This window comes from Ovis aries, chromosome 8 (genome assembly GCF_016772045.2).
Source record: "Ovis aries strain OAR_USU_Benz2616 breed Rambouillet chromosome 8, ARS-UI_Ramb_v3.0, whole genome shotgun sequence".
Lineage (NCBI taxonomy): Eukaryota > Metazoa > Chordata > Mammalia > Artiodactyla > Bovidae > Ovis > Ovis aries.
In genome coordinates this window covers 26402546-26423968 of record NC_056061.1, presented here as the reverse complement: position 1 = coordinate 26423968, position 21423 = coordinate 26402546, and the positions used below count along the sequence as shown (strand labels likewise).

At 39.1% G+C, this 21423-nt stretch overlaps 1 protein-coding gene across 9 annotated transcripts in view; it reads right to left on the bottom strand.

Annotated features, from left to right (window-relative positions):
• Positions 1-2299: 2299 nt before the first annotated feature.
• REV3L (REV3 like, DNA directed polymerase zeta catalytic subunit) overlaps positions 2300-21423 on the bottom strand; it is a 174684-nt gene continuing 155560 nt past the window's right edge. For all 9 annotated transcript variants that reach the window (XM_027972360.3, XM_027972362.3, XM_027972361.3 and 6 more), the window contains exons 27-32: positions 17618-17732; positions 12333-12470; positions 10121-10311; positions 9085-9331; positions 7248-7457; positions 2300-3423 (exon numbers count right to left, since the gene is read on the bottom strand). In XM_027972360.3, coding sequence (XP_027828161.2) covers positions 3283-3423; positions 7248-7457; positions 9085-9331; positions 10121-10311; positions 12333-12470; positions 17618-17732 — 1042 coding nt within the window. In that variant the 3' untranslated portion in view covers positions 2300-3282. The remainder of the gene's footprint in view (positions 3424-7247; positions 7458-9084; positions 9332-10120; positions 10312-12332; positions 12471-17617; positions 17733-21423) is intronic.

Below are 21423 nucleotides of genomic sequence, written 5' to 3'. Positions count from 1 at the left end.
TCTTTGGAAGGAATGATGCTAAAGCTGAAACTCCAGTACTTTGGCCACCTCATGCGAAGAGTTGACTCCTTGGAAAAGACTCTGATGCTGGGAGGGATTGAGGGCAGGAAGAGAAGGGGATGACAGAAGATGAGATGGCTGGATGGCATCACCAACACGATCGACGTGAGTCTGAGTGAACTCCGGGAGTTGGTGATGGACAGGGAGGCCTGGCGTGCTGCAATTTATGGGGTCGCAAAGAGTCGGACATGACTGAGCAACTGAACTGAACTGAACTGAATGTATCATTATTACCCGTAACGTCCCTGTCCTTCCCTCCAACAAGTCAGTCAGTGAAAAACTCCAGGCACTAAGGTCGTATTTTGATTTTTAAAATGGCTTCATCTCCCCGGTCACATTTTCTCTCCAAATATGTACAGAAACCTCATTTATAAATCTGAGTTCTTCTGCAAGATATTTTTCTTTGTAAGCTGCTCCAAGCAAAGTGACAAAACAGTTATGAGAGTGAGGAAATGAGACACATGTGCTAGGTTTACTGCTATGTCTTCCTCCTCAGATCCCAAGTGCTAGAGACAACCCATGACTGTTTCCTATAGCTACTTATTAAGCAAAACTCCAGGGCATTAATGGTATCAAGATTCATTCACCTATGAAACCAAAAATGGTTAGGTGTAACAAGCCTCCTCATATCATGGAGAGACAGGTATTTAGGAGGGTAATAATGAGTAGAGCGCAGCTGGCAGGCAACTCCAAGAGGAGGTCTTACTGAGAACACTCTTCCAGCCTGAAAATAGCGACCTGTGAACCGCGGTCTTCCCCTTCTTCGCTCTTTTCACGGCAGAGCCCTAATAATGTCATTTATAACCAGGTTTATTTTTACATTATAAAATCAAATGTGTGAGTGTTTTAAGAATTGCCATTCTGAACTTGAGTAATCAACCGAAGTCTTATTTGATAGGCCTTTGAAGAATATCCTCATGCTTCAGCTATTAAGAAAATAAAAGCCTGGGGAACAGATGGACAGACCAACATTCTCCAGCAACAAGACTCGACTGGTATAAAGCATGGCTCTGGGAGGGCAGCATTCTTGATGGCTGGGCAAGTGCTTCTTCCGAGACCAGCGAGGATATGTCCTGTGACAATCAGCAAGGTTGAACAGTCTGCAAACTTGCTCCAGCTCTCGAACTACCTCCTCCAAGAGCTCTTTGTAACTGCTCCTCTGTTTACAGTTTAATCTGTTTTCCCCCCAATGTTTTGGCCTTCTTCACAGACACTATTAGAAACTGAAGTTCATGTAAAATTGAACATTACATGTCAGTATCTGCCTATTTCCACTGTTGACTGGGACCTCTCTGTGGGAGCAAAGAAGGGAGCTTAGCGTTAGAAGTAGCTTTTGCTACTGCTCCACCTCTAGGGAAACACACTGGTGGGAGGAGAACAGAATGAGAGAAGAGTTTTAACTTAAGGGATTGTTGAGATTATTTCTTAAGCATAACTCAGAAGATGAAAGTTTGTTTTTTCTTCATTCTGGGTGAAAGAGAAATCTTTATTAATAGCTGTTCTAAAAGGGAGGAGAAATAATTATGAAAGTATACTGGAAGCTTCTTACAAATGTTTTTTTGGTAAAACATGATCATGTTTAAACACACTCACTGGTGACAGTTATTGAAACAGCAAATGCAGCTCATTAAAAGGCGGTCAGGCTACAGACTCTGAGGGCAGAGTGAAAAGGGAGGCAGTTCCCTGCAGAAAAGGTAACAAGAGAGACGCTAAGTGCCGAAAACTAGTTTTGAGCACTAGGTACTGAATAACTACTTGTTAGTTTGGCTATGTCCAATTATGAAGAGGTTAAGAATGATTATTCTGTTGAGAATATTGTGTCTAGCTATTCTGATGAGAAAGATGATGTAAATAGAAGACCTATTTCCAGTGCATAACCAGATGAGTTTTCTATGGTAAAATTAATTTTTTTCTATTGAAAATAATTTTTTAAGAAGTACTAATATAATGTCCAGAGGGAAGACAAAAATTATATCTAAATGAACATAGGAGATGTAGTAAAACGCAGATTTGTAGAACTCTGAAAGGATGAAAGCTAAACATTTCCTAGACTATTTTTGCTCCCATTAAAAAAAAAATCTGAAAGTTTGGGTAAGGGAATTACAGCATCAATTAGGATGAGTTAAATTTACCTTATTAAAATTCAGAAGGGGTGGGGTAGGGAGAGTGCAACTAATGTAGGCTTGCAGAACAGATGAAGAGCGTGCAACTTATAGCAAGATAAAGCCACACTGCTGTATTTCGTATTTTATTCAATTTTAATATGGTTTCCATTATTAACTTTTAAAACAAAATGATTTCCAGTTTAGAAAACAATGCACTGACCACATAATTCTTTTTTTATATACAGTTATACAAATATTCTAAATACACATTTTGTGTTCAAGATGATGGCAAATAAGATTAACTGTACAGTACATAAGGAAAGAAAATATTTTAAGCATATTTAGAAGCAATAGAAATGTCTATACAAAACAAGCAAAAATGGAATAAAATTTTTTATTTTTAAAGTATTGCAACAGGCCCACAGGTTTGTAACAAAAATGTCTTTGCACAGTTCCTCACAATGCCCCATTAATAGCTAAAGCAAGACAGCGGTTTTAGAAAATAATGTTTCAAAATGCTACACATGGTACTATTGTTTGCACAGTTTGATCAAAATAACAACTCTACTCTGAGTCAAGCAAAACCTAGAGGAAATATACCAAACAACTTGAAAATCATTTGTATAAAATTCATTGCACATTATTTTACTCAGTTGTTTGAAAAGTAAAAAAGTGTATTTACAAAATATTTCGCAGTCAAAATTATAAAGTGGATGAGTATCTCTAAGTAACACGTCTTGATACAGACAGTTCAAGGAAAACACGAATGTCTTTTTTTAAAGAGGTTTTCAGTGCTCCTTCCACAGGGAAGTAAATACGATCTACTCAAATGGATTTACAAGATGTTACACATACTGGAGCAAATTCAACATCTGCATTATAAAACAATGTTAAAAAGGTGAAAGGATGAGGAATTTGTACATTGTAAGAAGTGAGCTATTCAGAGATCAACAAATACGATTTTTAATTCAGTTATCATAAAAGTCTTCATAGTCTTCAGATAATAAGACAGACAATGAACATAGTTGACTCGATGAAAGTTGAAAAAGCACCATGCACAACAGTTTAGTGGTAAACACTGAAAAAATAGCACCTGGAATTCTGTGATATTGACAATTTAAAACTGGTCTAGTAATTGCCGGAGATACGGTGCCTTGGATAATTCTCTGTTTACTCGGGAGAGTTTGTAAAGTACTGGGCAGTTCAGAGAAACACATGGGATATGTCGATCAAAGCAGCCTGTACAGTTCTTGCATATCTGAAAGAACAAGAGGAGTACATCAAACGATAGGAAGGTTTCTGTCTCTGTGTGTAAACAGCAGACTTTTAAAATCCTTTGTGACCCACCACAAATTACTGGCACATATTACAGAAAAGTTTCATTAGTTTTCATCTTTTTAAAGCATAGACAACCCTAAGTTAAGATGTTTCTAAAGAATATTATTTCACAAACCATAGAGCATGAAATTCCCTAAAGGATTCATTTAATCCCAGAAATCAACTTTCCTTTATGGTAGAATCCTATTGTATTAAGATCCACAAAATAGGCTACCCAATTACCATTCAAAGACTGGCTCTTAAATTAGCTATGTACACTGTTTTTTCAAGTTACTCTAACATTTTATATGCTAATCAAAAAAGTTATCCACTTTCTTATTTCAGAAGAGAAAATGCTAGTATGGGGGAAAAAAATATCAAAGATGTTGAAAGTAGCTAGATAGACCAATAGTTTCAACCCTGGCTGTACAGGAGCTTAAAAATAGACTAACGTCTGAGCCTGATCGCAGACCAAGGAATCAGGATCTTTGGGTGTGAGAGCTTAAGAATCTGTACATCTTAGGGCTCCCAGATGATGCTGACGTATAATGAGAACTGATCTAAAAGAAAATATTAAATCATAAGGCAGTTTTTAAAGAAAAGCATTAGGTCTTACCCAGTGATCAGATTTTAATATGTAAGGTCTCAAGTCACACACACAGTTTAAAAGTGGTAAAACATGAAGAACTTTAAAGAAAAAAACTTTAAAGGATACTAGTGAGGGCCCCGAGGGTTAAGAAAATACAGGCTGATTTTTAATGTGAACAGTTTATCCAAGTGATTTTAAAAAGGGATAGCAGTTAGCTGCTGTTACACTAATTACCTTTCAAGAGAGAAATCAGATCTGCTCTAGTTAATTCTCTGGTCTGTTTCTAAGAGCTTCTGTTTTAGAGGCCTCACAGCGGGGAAAAACTCGTTCTCTACCCCACTATTTTTCAGTCAATTGCAGGGCCCGTTTTTCTCAGCACCCTGGTTACTCTCCCCAGTAGTATGATACTACCACAAGCAAACTGCTCAGAGCCCCAAGCTTCGGTATGCTTGCTGGAGACTAAATGTGCTCTTCTATTCTGAAGACTTTTACCAATTAGATCTCTGCCAAGAGACTTAAAGCTACTCCTAAATATAGAATGTCTGTATTACAGCTCCATGTCCTGCAGCTACATCCAGGTGCCAGAACAAACTGATAAATATTTATGTACTCTGTGCTTGTCTGATAAATAAACCAGGATGGAATTACTTGTCTCGCTAAACTTAATGTTTGGTTTCAAGATCCTTTACTGGTGATTTAAACCCTGAACAGGTTATGTTTAAAACTTTAAACACTGCAACCTAGAAACTTATTTTTTAGCAGATGCTTAAGAAAAACAAAAACCTGCTTTAATATTTATGGATTCTTTTTTTGTTATCCTTTGGCTTACTTTCTAGATTTCTGAAAAATTTTCAGTCAGATGCTTAATTTTGTTTTTTATGTTTATAATTAAATGTTTAAGGGGATGAATTTTTCTCTGAGATCTGCCATGGCTGTCTAGAATCTTGTATGTACTGTTTGTTTAATAAGTGTTAAAATTTCAAAATAGAAGGATCATTTTGTTTTCTGAGTTTATTAGCTTTATAGAATTGTATTGATAAAACGTTTGTAATATTTCTGAAATTTATTAAGGTTTTCTTTGTAGTCTAAAATATGGTCAATTATTTAACATTTCATATAAATGTTTTCCACAACTTGAAAGATATATTCTCTAATTATTAGGTTAGAGAGTTTGATATATAATCAAAAGGTTTACCTTACAATGTTTAGATATTTAATTACACTTATTTCTGATCACTGATTTGTCTTGGTATGAGAGCTGTTTATTATTATTACTAATGTTTCTGACAATTTCTCATTTTATCTCGTGTAATTTCTGCTTTGTGAGAATTCCTACAGGTTATTTACGTATAGGAGAAACACATTTTAATTATCTTAGGAAAAAAGCAATCCTGAAGTTAAAATAACTCTTTAAAGATGATGAACCACCCCTTATTTATGAATAGCACTACTTTTAAAACTGCACTTTTATAAGAAATAAGACCTAATATTGAACGAGGGTTCTGGTTAAACTGATGGCACAAACTAGCACAGTGTATGTTGCTGGGGGCAGAAGACAGGTCCAGGGAGCTGCCTCCGACTTCAGGAGCTCTGGAGGCCCTGCCCATGTCTGCACCTTTCACTAGAAGCCAACTAGGGAATTTTCTAGGAGGGCAACTTGCTGCCATTGGGGTAGGAATAGAAAAAACACAAGTTAGGGACACCCGGTGACTAGTGGCTGTACCACTTTGTGGTGGTACAAAAACTGGGACAAATGGGCTAAAAATTGGTTGGTAATCACTCCAGTGACTTACTGCTGCTTTAACTGCGTTCAGCAGGAAGCTGTTTCCTCATTTAATACATATGTACGACCACCACCAAGGGCTGGACTCTAGCTAGGGACAGCTGACTCTCTGTCCTCACCTGCTCTCTGGTGAGGATGCTTGAGCCACAGTGCTGAGAATGGACAGGATGGCGAGGGGATCAGTGTGAGGCTGCTGCAGGAGTTTAGGGAGAAATAATGGTGGTTGGACTATAGGATGAATACAGAAGGGAAGCAGAAAAGTTCTTATTTAAGAACTAATTAGTAGATGGATGGGGGGAGGGAAAAGTCAATTTATAATTTCAATAAGCTAGGTTTCTATGGTTGCATCAATAAAATCATACCTTTCAGATGCTACCATCCTTAATAAAATTCTATTTACTGCATTCTGAATGACTAGCTATATACACTATATAACTTAAAGAGTTTTCTGCCAATGCGGAACAGCGGCTAGGATGTTGCAGAGGAAACAGTCTCTAACAGTCTGTAACTATCCTTCTATAAGCATACAAGTTCTGAACAGCCTAGTCTCCCCAGAGATGGCTTCTGTCCTACTGCCTTGCGTGGCAGCTAGGAGTGTCTTCCTAGGAGGCTATGGATACTCCAACTTGCTTCAAAAGCCTCTTTACCTTGAAGGGGCACGGTGCAGAGCCTGGCCTTTACATACTAGTGGCTGGATTACTTTAGAGCAGATGAGCTGCTAGGAGCGACTGTATAGGAGAGTTCACAACAGAAGAGCTAGTAGGGACTTACGAAAGAGCATCAGTCTGCATTCTGAGAAATCTGGGGCCAGGGGCACGGCCAATACTATGGAGTCCAGACTGAAACCCTGATGTCCTTACTATCAGGTGGATTCATTTTCCACTAAATCACACTGCCTCTCAACTATCTGGTTGGCTTTAAAACATTTCAATAACCTTATATGTTGCTCATCTAAAGACAAAACAAACTCTACCACAAGACTGTTATTCTTGCCTGAAAGCTAAAAATGTAACTTGAAACATGATGGTATAAGGAGATACAATCAGTCATTATGAACTGCAAATGTTCCAAGTTGACTAGCAATTCTCTAAGAAAACAAGATTTCTATGAGAATGGTAAGTAGATATGGGAGACAAAGCAATTAGTATTTTCTTTTTTTAGAAATACTGCTATAAAAGAAACTGGATGGCTGGACGGTATAGTTCTATGGTTCTAATAAACATACTTAGTTTTTAGTAGTTCAATTATGCTGTTTTCAGGATTTTAGAAGTTGATTAACTTAGAATCCTTACTCCACTCTCACACCTCACACTACACCTCCCTCAGGAGTTGACTACATTTCCCTGAAGTCTCAGACTGCTTGGGGTTCTGGGTCTGTTGAACAAGGCTGTACCTTTACAAGTCGCTCCTGTTGACGTTCCAACTCTCGAATTTCTTGGTTGAGGATGACTGCCACATGCTGAGGCTGGCTGCGACATTTACTGCAGATGCCATGCTGAGTCAGGTCATCACACACAGGACAGTGTAAGGTAGTGAAATATTGTGCAATAGTGCCTTTCCGCCCTTCAAGTTCACTTCGAGAGGAGCTGGTGGCCTTCTGGATCTATATAAACATCAATTCAGAAATAAGTCTAAGCCAGCTTTATAGCAGAGTGGCTCTTCTCATGCTAATTACAGGATCACTAAGGCATTATTTCCTGTGTTCAACAAATACTGAATAGCTACTATGTATCAGGCACTGTTCTAGATATGGGGCATTAGAAAAAAACAAAGTCCTTCCTTTATAGCTTAATACCATCAGATATATTGTTTTGTTTTCCTTTTTTAGGGAGAGGAAAATGGTCTCAGAATAAGTCATCAGGATATATTATATAGATTAGGAAATAAAGTAAATAATATTGCAGTAACTTTAAATGGTAACAGATGATAACTAGATTTTATCATGGTGATCATCTCAGTCAAATCAGTATACTGTATACTTGAAACTAGTATCAGACAGTATGTCAATTATACCTCAATGGAAAACAAAAAGAGTTTCTTGTCCCTCAGTTTTTTTGGTTGTAATCCGTAGATGTATGAAATTATAGGGGCAAAAGAGATCAGGGAGAACAAAGGAGAAAATCCAGGTTGAGAGTGGATACTGTTTAAGACTGCACAGTTTTGGCCATGGAAGCAAGGTAAAAAAGTAACCTGTTAGGCATTAAGGTGCAAAATTCAAGCAAAAGGAAACCTGGAGCATTTCAAATGAAATTAGATACATGTCACCTAAGCTTCCTTCTTTGATGTTGATAATGGTTTCAGAGATCTGTCTTCTGATACTCTTTTCACACTGAAATAACATTACCCTCTTACTATCATACCCTTGCCGCATTCCCCTGGTGTCTTACAAGTCACTCTGCACCAAAGTTACTAGGTTAGCCTTTTATAAATGCCACTGGTTGAACACTCCTGCTGCTGATGTAATGAAAAACACTAATAGCTTTGTGGTGCAGAGCCAGGGCCCAGCGTTACACATGCTGGCCAGAACAGACTGTCTGAAACACAGCTTCACCCTGTTTCCCAGCTGACTCTTTTCCTTGAGGCCCTAAGTGCGTACTGAGAAAGTAAAAACAATTTAAGTATTAACATAACAATTTTCCTGAATACTCTCAGGCTTTCACAGTCTGAGCAAATGACTGAGCAGACCTAATTGTAAACATCAGATAACAACCGCTACTTTCCTAGAGTAATGTATCCCTGATTGTTACAGAACCACAAACTGTTCCTTCGGATGGGGATAAACTAAGAAAAAAGGAGTTCAGGCAAAACTCCCTTTGGTAAGATTTCACATTACATGTTTTATTTTAGTAAAATGATACTTTAATATTCTTTACTCTGGTCTCTACAGAACTATGTCTAGCTACTAGAGCTTATATATTTCTTAAATACCCATTTTGAAGGAATTTCTGCTCTTTCATTTTTATTTGCTGTTTGTGATATTTTATAGTTACGTGTTTACCACTGAAGTAGTTGTGGGATTTACTTTAATCTTCTATAATTTGGCTAATCTGACAGAAGCTGGGAAGGTGTTTGTAAAAGATGAAACCAGAAAAGTATAGCATGTTTGTTGGTTTAGGATAGTAAAGGATTTGCTCTGCTTTGATAGCATGTAAATGAAATCTTTAGTTCTCCTGAAAACGTTAAGTGAATTCTCTGTGGAGTCATAGCACAGGTGCGTTTAGTAGGCTTACCCGTGGTAATTCATGATACCAGCTGAAGACATCAATACCAATGAGAGAGAAGATTCTTGCAAGAGGTGGAAGGATTTGCTTGGTGATATAGTAAGTGGCATTCAGTCTCACAGTTGGGTCCTGCAGGACTTCCACTGGGCGCCTTACTAATTGGATAAGTGGTACTCCAGGGGCTCCATAAATGATGACATATGGTACTCGCTCCCCAACTCGAGGCTCAGAGCGCCGATCGTAAGTAAGCATTTTCCTATTTAAATCCAAGTAAAACAGTCATTCAAAGACTGTCATGGAAGGCATCTCTCCAGAAAATGAAATGAGAATTAAACAGTAATGAAGCCATGAGAAATTGACAAGGGGAACCTTCAAGGTAGTTTTAACTCTGACAGCCATATACACTTCACTTAGCACCAAATGGATATGCTCTAAGAGTTTAATAAAACTTACCCTGTAAATTACTGTTACCTGGAGAACAGTATGAGTTGGCAGATATCAACTAGCTTAAATTAACTATCATAAATCTAAAAGATAAGAGAAAATTTAGCTGATCAGCTGATCTCCTTCTAGAATGACAGCACCTTACTGCTGTAGCAGGATCAATATTAAGGACTACCTATGATTCCGATGGAGAAGGAAATGGCAGCCCACTCCAGTGTTCCTGCCTGGAGAATCCCAGGGATGGCGGAGCCTGGTGGGCTGCCATCTGTGGGGTTGCACAGAGGCGGACACGACTGAAGCGACTTAGCAGCAGCATGATTCCAATATTGGAAAAACAATCCCTTCCAGCTCTGTAACAGATTACAGTTTCACTGAATCTAGTTTTTGCAGGGAAGGCCAGAAGAGGAGCTCTTTTTTCGCCTTCAGAGCTTGCAGCATTTGGGGTCACCCACTCCTGTTAAAAAGGCTTCATGTGGGCAGGAGAACAGACAACTGTGTATCTGTGCCTGTGGACTAGGTCTTTTCACCTACTCCAAACCATTCAGAATTGCAGGACCACACTCTTAGGTACTGAGGGCTGTGCTGCTGTGCGCATCATTACCTTGTAAGTTCCAGGGCTGGCACACAGGCACCGGGTTTGTAAGAGGCACTTCCTCTGTATTCCTTGGCAAAGATGAAATCTTGTATGCTGGCCTTTCCTTCCAGAAGCTTCATACATTGTCGTTGAACATACTGTTTAATTAAACTTATATCTCTTGTTTCAAATAGCAGCTTCAGAGAACGCTCAAGTATCTTAAAAAGAAAATGGATATGCTCGTAAAGGTAAAATATCCTCTAATATATTTCATCACTGCTGTTACACTTCTACTTACATAACTACCAGAAAACTTCCTGATCTAAATAATCTGCTATTTACAATGACTGGATAATAAAAAATTACTGAAACTGGAAATTATTTGGAGAGTTAGCTTGAGGAAAATCAGATTGGAATGCCATGCAGATGAAGTGTCTGCTATGTGTGATGAGCAGCATGAAACATCTGTCTCATACAGCCAAGAGCACTCCAGGCACAGAAGCCAGACATGATTTTCATGTATTATTTTTTATTTACTCTGTTATAGAAAGGGTTGGATTCAGGTGGACAGAAAGAAGTTTAAACATCACCAAGCAGTGAAAGAAAAGCCAGTCTTTTGCCTTTTTATAATGTCAGTAAACAGAAACTGTGACAGAATTTTCTGTGCTGCAGTATTTCTACTGGAAAATGACTGGCATACAGTGGAATGAATTTAAATTAGTTCCAGGTGGGAAAGCTCTGTATCTTATTTTGAGTACCGGAATCCATACATATTTTACACAAGTTTGCTAACTTAGCTAGGGTACCATTCTTCCCTCAGAGAAAGAATGCACTGGATAGTATCTTTCCAGAAACTAGTATGAAATATATCTCAAATTTATATAATGTTACATATATGACATATAGGTTGATTACTGTCACTCTCTTATACTTTTAATGCTCTCATACACGGAACAGCACTTTACACAGTTTTTTTTTCCTTTGAGAAAACCTTTATTGCACATTGTTGAATTAATTTGTTTGTATAAACAGCACGCAAAGATTTATGTTCTGAAAATCCTTGAAGGTTCTAATCAGCAGTCTACAAGGAGCTGAGACTTTGGTTTCGTGTCTTTTTAAGGCATGCATTTCTCATTTATTTTAAAATTTTGAACATAATTTGTTTTCCAAAATATTTTTGATGTCCGTTATAAAACTTCTCTACCATGAAACCACAGTTCCTGATCCTGAAAGGCTGCTCTTTTCTCTGAGACTGAATGTGCCCCCAGGGACCTGGTGCACCACGCACTTTTCACAAGGCTGGGCAAGTACTAACAACTCAATCCCTGTGGGATCAAATATCGGATATTTGGTATGCACTTTGATTTTCATAGATGTACAGAATACTCTTTCAACTTTGACCTTTAATACTACAAGAAAGGAAAAAAACCTATACATGAGTACTAAAAAATCTGATCTCCAGAAATCATAACAGTTGTCCTTCAGAACCGAGTCTGTGACTGTTAGATGATTTTTTCTTTTCTTTCTCATTCTCTCTTTTGTTAGTCATGTATGACTCATGAGACCTCATGGACTGTAGCCCACCAGGCTCCTCTGTCCATGGAATTTTCCAGGCAGGAATACTGGAGTGGGCTGCCATTTCCTACTCTATACACACTGAGTTTTATGACAGCATTAAAAGTATGAGAGATTGACTTATTTTTGATTTGTTACAGAACAAATATGGGCCTGAATAAAGAAGAAAAGAAATAAAAAATACTATGACTAAAATTACTGTGGTTGAGAAATTTAGGTAATTTATAGTACCAGTGTTCAGAAATCTTCCTAACTTGTATTTGGTAACTCAAGTAAACAGAATTTCAGTTAATCTAAGATGGATTATTTTACTTATGAAATTTCTCTGTTCACTTTCTCTTCTTTATCCTGCTTCACCGCTTTTGGGTATTGCCATATGATAAAATATCATATCAACTCTAGATGATTAGGCAGGAAATTTTCATCAAGTGTTGCTTTTTAGCAACTGTGTGAAAGGTAAGGCGTGGGAGAGGTCAGAAACTAAGGACTGAAATAAGCTGCTTTCACTAGAAATGAAACTCAAAAAATCATACAGTTTCTCTTTTAGTTAAACATAGTCATATAGTCCATACAGTTTTTCCACTTAGAAATTTGCTTAAGGATGTTTACCCACTTTCTTTGCCACTTATTTCTAAAAGATGAAAACAAGACAGATAAAACTTACCTTAGAAACAGCAGGGCAGGAATCTCTTCTCACTGTTTCTATTCCTTTTGCATCAAATACTGGGTCCTTTTGATCCAGTGTTTCATACATGTAACCCACATACCTCTTTTTCGTTTGTAAGACACAGGGCAAATATACCTGTGATGAAATTAATAAAATGTCTCTCAATAAGCACTTTTCCCCCAACCACAAACATCTTATTTTTATATGCCTTTCTCTCTCTTTAATCAGACGTCAGTTTTAAGAAAACTCTAAATACGGCTTCAGTTCAGTTCAGTTGCTCAGTCGTGTCGGACTCTTTGCGACCCCATGAATCGCAGCACGCCAGGCCTCCCTGTCCATCACCAACTCCCGGAGTTCACTCAGACTCATGTCCATTGAGTCAGTGATGCCATCCAGCCATCTCATCCTCTGTCATCCCCTTCTCCTCCTGCCCCCAATCCCTCCCAGCATCAGAGTCTTTTCCAATGAGTCAACTCTCTGCATGAGCGAAGAACACCCAGGGCTGATCTCCTTTAGAATGGACTGGTTGGACCTCCTTGCAGTCCAAGGGACTCTCAAGAGTCTTCTTCAACACTTCAGTTCAAAACCATCAATTCTTCGGCGCTCAGCTTTCTTCACAGTCCAACTCTCACATCTATACATGACCACTGGAAAACCATAGCCTTGACTAGACGGACCTTTGTTGGCAAAGTAAATATGGCTTAGGGCTCAACAAATTCATGAATAACACTTGGAGGACAGAGCGAACAAAATGAGTTGCCTTTACTTGCACTACCAATTCTGCTCCTTCCTCAGCTGACACTGCTCTTTCAGAGTCAATCATATCTCTTTAAGTAATTAAAAAATTTCAGTAACACCTACATATGGTACAAATTAAAAAGTTACAAGAGAATATACAATAAAGAGTCTACTGTCCCCTCCATACAGGCATCCTCTGTTACTGATTTCCTGTATGTTCTTCTCTAAGTAAATGTACTTATATACATAGGGTAGCTTACCTTCCACCTCACTCTGTACTTTGCTTGCTTCATTTGGTAATTATCTTGGAGAGAATTCCGTTCTCAACAGAAAGTTCATTTTGTTTTGCAGCTGCATAGCAGTCCATTTTATGAGGGTATAATAAGTTTTGTAACCTGTTACCTACTCTGCATCATTTAGGATGTTTTCAATCTTTTGGAATTACAAGTAGTGTTCCCATGAACAACCTTGCTTGGATTAATCCAAAGGATAAATTCCTTGAAGTGAATTCCTGGATGAATGGGTGTGTGTCTCCACCCCTTTTTACATTACCAAACTGGTCCTTTTTTCTGCCCCAAGCTGTATCAGTAATCACATTAAATGTAGGTGGTGTAAAAAGTGTAAAAATGGTGCTAGAAAATGTGAAAAGAAAATGTGACTTGTAAAAGGCAGGAATGATCAGATTAGATCCCATCAAAGATATGCAACAATATGCTTTCTACTAGAAATCTATTTTAAATGAAAAAGAATAAAAAGGTTAGAAAAAAAGATACACTTGTAATACTAATCAAAACAAAGCTGGAGTGGCTATATAATATCAGAAAAAGTAGATTTCCAGACAAGGGATATTATCAAAGATAAAAATATCAGTTTATCAAGGAGATAAATAACCATAAATGTATATATAGCTAATAAGAAACTTCAAAATTAATGAAATATAAACTGGCAAAACAAAAAGCAAGAAACAGGCAGATCTGTGATTCTATTTGATACTTTGGCCCTCTCTCCTAGAAACTGACAAAGTCAGCAAAATTGTTACTGTTGGCTTCAACAACACTATTAATTAACCTAAGTGTTACTGTAGAATAGACCATTCCACCCAATAACCAGAATACACAGGGATTTTCAAGGTCACATGGGAACATGCTGGGCTTCCTAGGTGGTCCAGTGGTTAAGAATCCACCTTGCAATGCAGCAGACATTAGTTCCATCTCTGGTTCAAGAAGATCCCACGTGCCACAACTCCAGACCCTTCGCTCAGGAGCCCACGTGCAGCAACCACTAAAGCCTGTGCCCACAGCACGAGAAGCCAACAAAACGGGAAGCCGTGCACTGCAGCTAGAGAGGAGCCCCAGCTGGCCGCAAACAGAAAGCCTGCATGGTCACAACAAAGGCCCAGCAGAGTCCAAAAAAAAGAGAGAGACCATATACTAGCCCAAACAATGAACTTTAACAAATTTAAAAGCACTGAAATTATACAGACTATGTTCTTTCACCACATGGAATTAAAATTAGTAACAAAAAGATATCTGAAAATATTAACTATTTGGAACTTAAACAGCACACTTCTAAATAACCTGTAGATTGTTATCACTGACGCACAAGATTCCCAGGTAGCTGCTGCTTCCCTGGTGTCTACTCAGATTTGATCCCTAGGTCAGGAAGATCCCCTGGAAGAGGAAAAAGCAACCCACTCTACTATTCTTGCCTGGAGAACCCCATGGACAGAGGAGCCTGGTGGGCTATATATATAGTCCACGGGGTGCAAAGAGTCAAGCACAACTGAGCACACACACTCACACGTCAGGGAGTGCCTAGACGTCCTGCAAGGGAATCTGTAAGAGGACCTGGCTTTCAGCTGCCCTGATGGAGAAAAAGGAACACTGACTGTATGAACAGGGATTCCCCAGTGGCACAGTGGCAGGTTTGCCTGCCATTGCAGGAGATGGGGGTTGGATCCCTGATCTGGGAAGATTCCCTGGAAAAGGAAATGGCAACCCACTCCAGTATTCTTGCCTGGAAAATCCCATGGACAGAGGAGCCTGGTGGGCTAGTCCATGAGGTCGCAAAGAATCATGACTGAGCACCACCACAAGATATTAAAATAATAAAAGCACAAGATATCTGAAGCTAAACTGGTGCTTTGAGAGAAATTTACATATTTAAAGTACTTATATTAAAATTTTGTTTAAAATTAGTGATTCACGTTTGTAAATTAACAAGACAGGAAAAGAGAAGCAAACTAATCCCAAAGGAAGGAAATAATAGAGTGGATGTTAATGAAATGGTTCTTCAGAAAGTTCTATTAATGGTTAAACCTCTAGCTAGAATGATCAAGGGAGAAAAAGAGAAACATAAATTATCACTATTAAAAGTAAAAGGTGGGATATTACTAGAGTTTACAGATACCAAAATCACTTTAAGGAAGTATAAATAATTCATGCCAATAAATTTGGTAACTTCAGAGAAATGGACAAACTCATTGACAATCACAAATTTTAAAACTGACATGAGAAGAGAACCTGAATTATTAAAGATATTTAAATTATAATTGAAAATCCTCCTTCCCCCATAAAATTTCTGGACCAGACTGCTTCACTGATGAATTTTATCAACCATTTAAGAAAAAACTGCACCAATCTTATGCACTTCTTCTTTCAGAAGGCAGAAGAGGAAATACTTCTAACTCATGAGGTCACTTTTTTTTTTTACCCTGTCCCCAAAGCAAAGACAATACAAGCAGAAAACAAAACCAAAAAACACTACAGACCAATATTCATGAACATATGCATCTCAATTCCTAACAGATGGTTTGTTTTCTTTGAGAAGTTGTACAGTTTATGTTTAGGCCTATAATCTATTTCAGGTAAAATCTCATGTCCACTGTTAGTTTCTAAGGACACCATGCTCTTCACTTTGCTACACAGGCTGAATGTCCACAGCATCACATTCTCCCAGAATAGCACTTATCATCACTTTTTAATTTTTCTTCCCCCTCTCACCCCAATTAGAATGCTCACTCTTCAGGGCAGCTACCAAACCCAAGTCCTCTCTAAATCTCTCCCAGCACAATTCTTGCTTCAGAGCAGGTGCGTAATAAACATTTGGGAGTCATCTTTGGTTCTCATCTCCCTCTTTTCTCTTTTCCACACCTGCTCTCCTAAAAAAACTTTTTAAATTCCTGCCCATCCTTCTTTCTCAGTATCTCTTGAGTTGTTTATTTTCACTAGTTCATCCCCCTACTTTAGTATATACAGGTTGTAAGAGGCATCCTGTCTTGAGATTCTTCTCTTCCACATCCATCTCCAAACCACTGCTAGGCCAATCCTCCCTAAGAGGCTCTGCCATGCTTTTGTTTGATAAACTTTGCTGAATAAAGTTTAAACACTTTAGCTTGGCATTCAAGACACTCTGGAACCTGGTCTCAACTTTATTCTCCCAGACTTCTGCTACTCTGTATTCCCATATTGTGCATTTCCAACTCCATATCCTTTCATTTGCCATTTTCTTCTGTGCAGGACTGCAGTGCCCCGGCTGCATGGCTGAAATTCCAACCATTTTCTGAGACACGCTGCAGCATTTACCTTCTACAAGGAGTCTCCCCACCTAGCGTAGAGGGACACAACACCTCCTTTTCTTTGCACTCTTATAGTGCTCAGAGAGACTGCTCCCTAAATTTACAATAGAAGACCATTTACATACATTTCTAATCTTTCCTTTTAGACTACTGGCTCTTAGAGGGCAGGACTGTGTTTTTGCATTCTACATCGCTCCTAGGTCAGTACCTTTAATACAGAAAGAACTAAATGCACATTTCGTATCTAAGGTAAAGTGAAAACAGCAGAAGGTCCTTGTGGCAAACTGCATTCTCCAAAGAAACACTCCTCTCAGACAGCCTTCTTTCAGTGTGACTCTGACATTCTTCCCACTAAGAGATGGGGGCTTATGTTCCCTTTCATATCTAGATAGGCTGTGATCTGTATGATTCTGAGACTAGGTCATAAAAAGCAAAACACCTTTTATCTGGTTCTCCTTGGTATGTACATTTCTAGATCTCAGCTATCATGCTGTGAGGAAGAGCAAGTAACCTCAGGGAAAGGCCACGTGTAGGTGTTCCAGCTGGTGTCCCAAACAGCAGCCAGCATCAACCCCCAGATGTGGGAGTGAGCAGTGAGCAAGCTTCAGGGGATCAGTCCTGAGCTGTCAGCTGAGGACCCAGACATTGTGGAGCAGAGACATGCCATCCAGCTGTACCCTTTTTGAATTCCTGGCCCATAAAATCTGGGAGCGTAATAAAATGGTGCTTGTTTTATACCATGAAGTTTGGGGCTGCACATCGATAGTTAAGTGGAACAATCTTTTCATTTCTTTATATCAGATATTACTAAAAAATATTTTGTGAAAATTATACCAAACTAATGGAAAAATACTTTAAATTTAATACTTTCACAGACCTGTATACCCTGAAAATGTATTAAGAAATCAGAAATCTCTACAAGATATGCGAATTTTCTAAGTGATTTTTAGTATTACGTTTCTCTTACCTTTTCAAACTTCAATTTCACTGGTTTAGGGTTGGTAGCAGTTACAGCTTCAGCAATTTCTTGCCCAATCTTAAAAGACTGCTCCTTAGTGGCTCCTTTCAGTAGCACAAACATACTAAGAGGATTAAAAATAGAGTAGGGTGATAAGGAAGCTGCAACAAATCCTCATCAATAGTAATTTTCCTGCCTAATACTGTAACACTTCGGAAAACCTTTCCCCCTTACTCTTCCTTACTCAGCTGCTTCCTATCTGAGCTTTTTTGTTTGATCACCCTTGCCTTGTGTACCCAAGATATATCTTGTTACAGATCCTTAAAGCATCTGATGTTTCTAGTTTAGCTACACACAGACCAGTTAGCACAGCTGCCAAGAAGGTCCTGAGTCATTCCTATACATTTATGGCGTTTTATGACACACAGTTATGTCAGTCACAAAATAAAAGATGTGATTATAAAGAAATGGAAAATTTACTTGTGATATGGGAGAAAATTTCCTTTCAGAACCACCCAACTTAGAAAAGAACACACATACATAAAACATGTTCATAGAACCGTCAGGAAACACCGAGAGGCACAAAGAAAACAGCCGCTTACAATCCCACTGCTCAGACCAAAGACGCCAGGAAACCTGTGCATCTGTTGTGTACATTTGTAAGTCTTTTCTCATTTGCGGTCACCGGTCATAAAGTTGGATGACTTTCCCCTTTCATTTAGTAGTGTATTATGAACATTTTCCCATGTTTAGTTCTTTCACATTATTTTAACAGTTCTGTATTTCAATGTACGGATATTGTCATTAAATTTTTTTCTAATATTTCATATGTAATAGTAAACATGGCACACACTCTATGTCCTTAGAATAAATTCCTAGAAGTAGAATTTCTAGATAAATAGTATATATTAAAAATATTTTCTGAAAGATAATGTGAAACTGAATTCCAGAAAGCATTTTTTTTCAGAAAGCTATTTCTGATGTATAATCCCACCAGTAGTATATACAGATACAATTTGCATATAATGAAATGAATATACTTTAAGTGTATAGTTCATAAATATTGACAAGTGTATAAGACTTGTGATGGGCTGAACTGTGTCCCTTAGAGTCCTATGTTGAACCCTAACCCCCAGTATCTCAGGATGTGACTATATTTGGAGACAGGGCCTTAAAAGAGATGATTAAGTTAAAATGTGGCTCTAATTTAGGTGGTTAGGGTGAGCCTGATCTGGTATCCCTATAGGAGGAAACTAGACAAAGAAACACCAAGGCTGCGCATGAACAGAGGAAAGGGCGCGTGAGGACAAAGTAAGAGGCGGCAACCTGCAAGCCAAGCCAGAGGCTTCATAAGAAAGCACACCACTCACCAATGCCTCCAGCCTGGGCTTCCGCCAGAACTGTGAGAGAGCACACCACTCACTAATGCCTCCATCCTGGGCTTCAGCCGGACTGTGAGAGAGCACACCTACTCACTAATGCCTCCATCCCGGGCTTCCACACCTACTCACTAATGCCTCCATCCTGGGCTTCAGCCGAACTGTGAGAAAGCACACCTACTCACTAATGCCTCCATCCTGGGCTTCCACACCTACTCCCTAAAGCCTCCATCCCAGGCTTCAGCCGAAACTGAGAGAGCACACCTACTCACTAATGCCTCCATCCCGGGCTTCCACACCTATTCGCTAATGCCTCCATCCTGGGCTTCAGCCAGACTGTGAGAGAGCACAATACTCACTAATGCCTCCATCCTGGCCTTCAGCCGAACTGTGAGACAGCACACCTACTCACTAATTCCTCCATCCTGGGCTTCAGCCGGACTGTGAGAGAGCACACCTACTCACTAATTCCTCCATCCTGGGCTTCAGCCGGACTGTGAGAGAGCACACCTACTCACTAATGCCTCCATCCTGGGCTTCAGCCGGACTGTGAGAGAGCACACCACTCACTAATGCCTCCATCCCAGGCTTCCACACCTACTCGCTAATGCCTCCATCCCGGGCTTCAGCCGGACTGTGAGAGAGCACACCTACTCACTAATGCCTCCATCCAGGGCTTCAGCCAGACTGTGAGAGAGCACATTTCTGTGTTTAAACCACCACATCTGTGACAGCCCTAGAAAACTAATACATCTGTGTAACTACCACCAGCATCAAGATATAGGACATTTTCATGACCCCATGGAGTTCCCTTGTATTCCTTTGCAATAATTCTCCATTCCACTTTGGGTTCAAGGCAACACAACCTGCTTTCAGTTACTATAATTTTGCTTTTTTCAAGAATATTATATAACCTACAAAGCTAATATACTTATGTCGGGATTCTTTTACTCAACATAATTTTGAGATAGACCCATACTGCGGAAGTAACACTAACTAGTTCCTTTTAAATGCTGAACAGTATTCCATTATATGGATATGTCACATTTGTTCATTCATCCATTGACGAACATGTGGAATGCAGTTTTGGACTATCAATAAAGCTACAATGCAGAGTGGCATCAGGGATTTATGTGGACCGAAGCTTTCATTTCTCTTAGGTATATATCAAGAGTAGTACTGTTGAATCATATGCTAAGGGCATGTTTTAGTTTAGTGTAAATACCAAACTTAAAAAAAACCAATTATTAAAATGTTTAGATGCAATGATGGAGAAAAGCATTTATACACACACTTCTAAGTTCTAGAACAGAGAAAACTTAGCTGTGGTAAATGAAATCAGGTAAATGGTTGCCTGGGGGTATGGGATGAAAATGAGGGACCTACTGCAGTGGAGCATGGCCGAACTTCCACAGGGACAGAATGCTCTGTATCTTGACTGGGGTGGCAGCTGATTATATGTATCTATACATTTTGTGTGCTGAACTATATACACTGTGTACTTTGTTAAAAATTGTATCTTGATAAAGCTGATAAAAAATTAAAGTTATAAATACTTTACATGTTAAAAGTCATTATGATAGTGTATATATTTGAGATTTTGCCTGGCAGTGTCAGTAGGCTCACTTGAGTTAATCTATGCTCTTTTGGCCAGTTATAGTTGGAGCTAAGCTTCAAGAGAGCTGACCAGGATAAATGGGAATTTCTGTTCACTTACAGAATTAAGGTGACTAGCCTACAAACAGAGACTGTCTTAAAGGAGGGACTGTCATTTCACATGGGACGGAGAGTTGAGTGGGGCATTAGAATCACCCAGGAGGCCTTTTCTCAATTACATGCAGATTAACTTCCTGAGGGACTTTTTGCTCTAGTTCCCCAGCACCCTTCTGCTGTGCTGGACTTGTATATTGTCAGACGTCCTTCCCTGTCCTGCCTGAGAATCACTGCTAGAGAGAGCTTCCATAGCTGATGGAAGTAGGTCTGTCCCACTAAGGTGGGACAAAGATTGTTGAGAACCACAATTATATCTGCTCTTGAGAAAGAAACACCCTTTCTGACAGAGTAATGTTGATGCTTTGGTAACTGATCTCCCTTAGCTGGACTCCATAAAACCAGCAGTCTTAAAACTGGAGGGAGCCAGTGGTCATTCATCATCTGTGTCAGACGTGGTCTGATGGCAGTCTGAGAGAGGCTCAAGTGACCTTTTTGATGGCCATGCAATCAGTTAGGAGCATAGCTAGAAAGAGACTCCACATCTCACTCTTGGTGAAGAACTCCTTCCTTCCATCAAGCATTCATCTGTTATCCCTAGAGCAGTGCTTCTCACCATGGTATCATTACTGTCTGCCCCCCCCCCCGCCCTGAAAAAAGCTAAAAGTAAATTTAACAAGAGAAAGTAATTAATAAGGAATAAAATATTGTTGGGTACAGCCGATC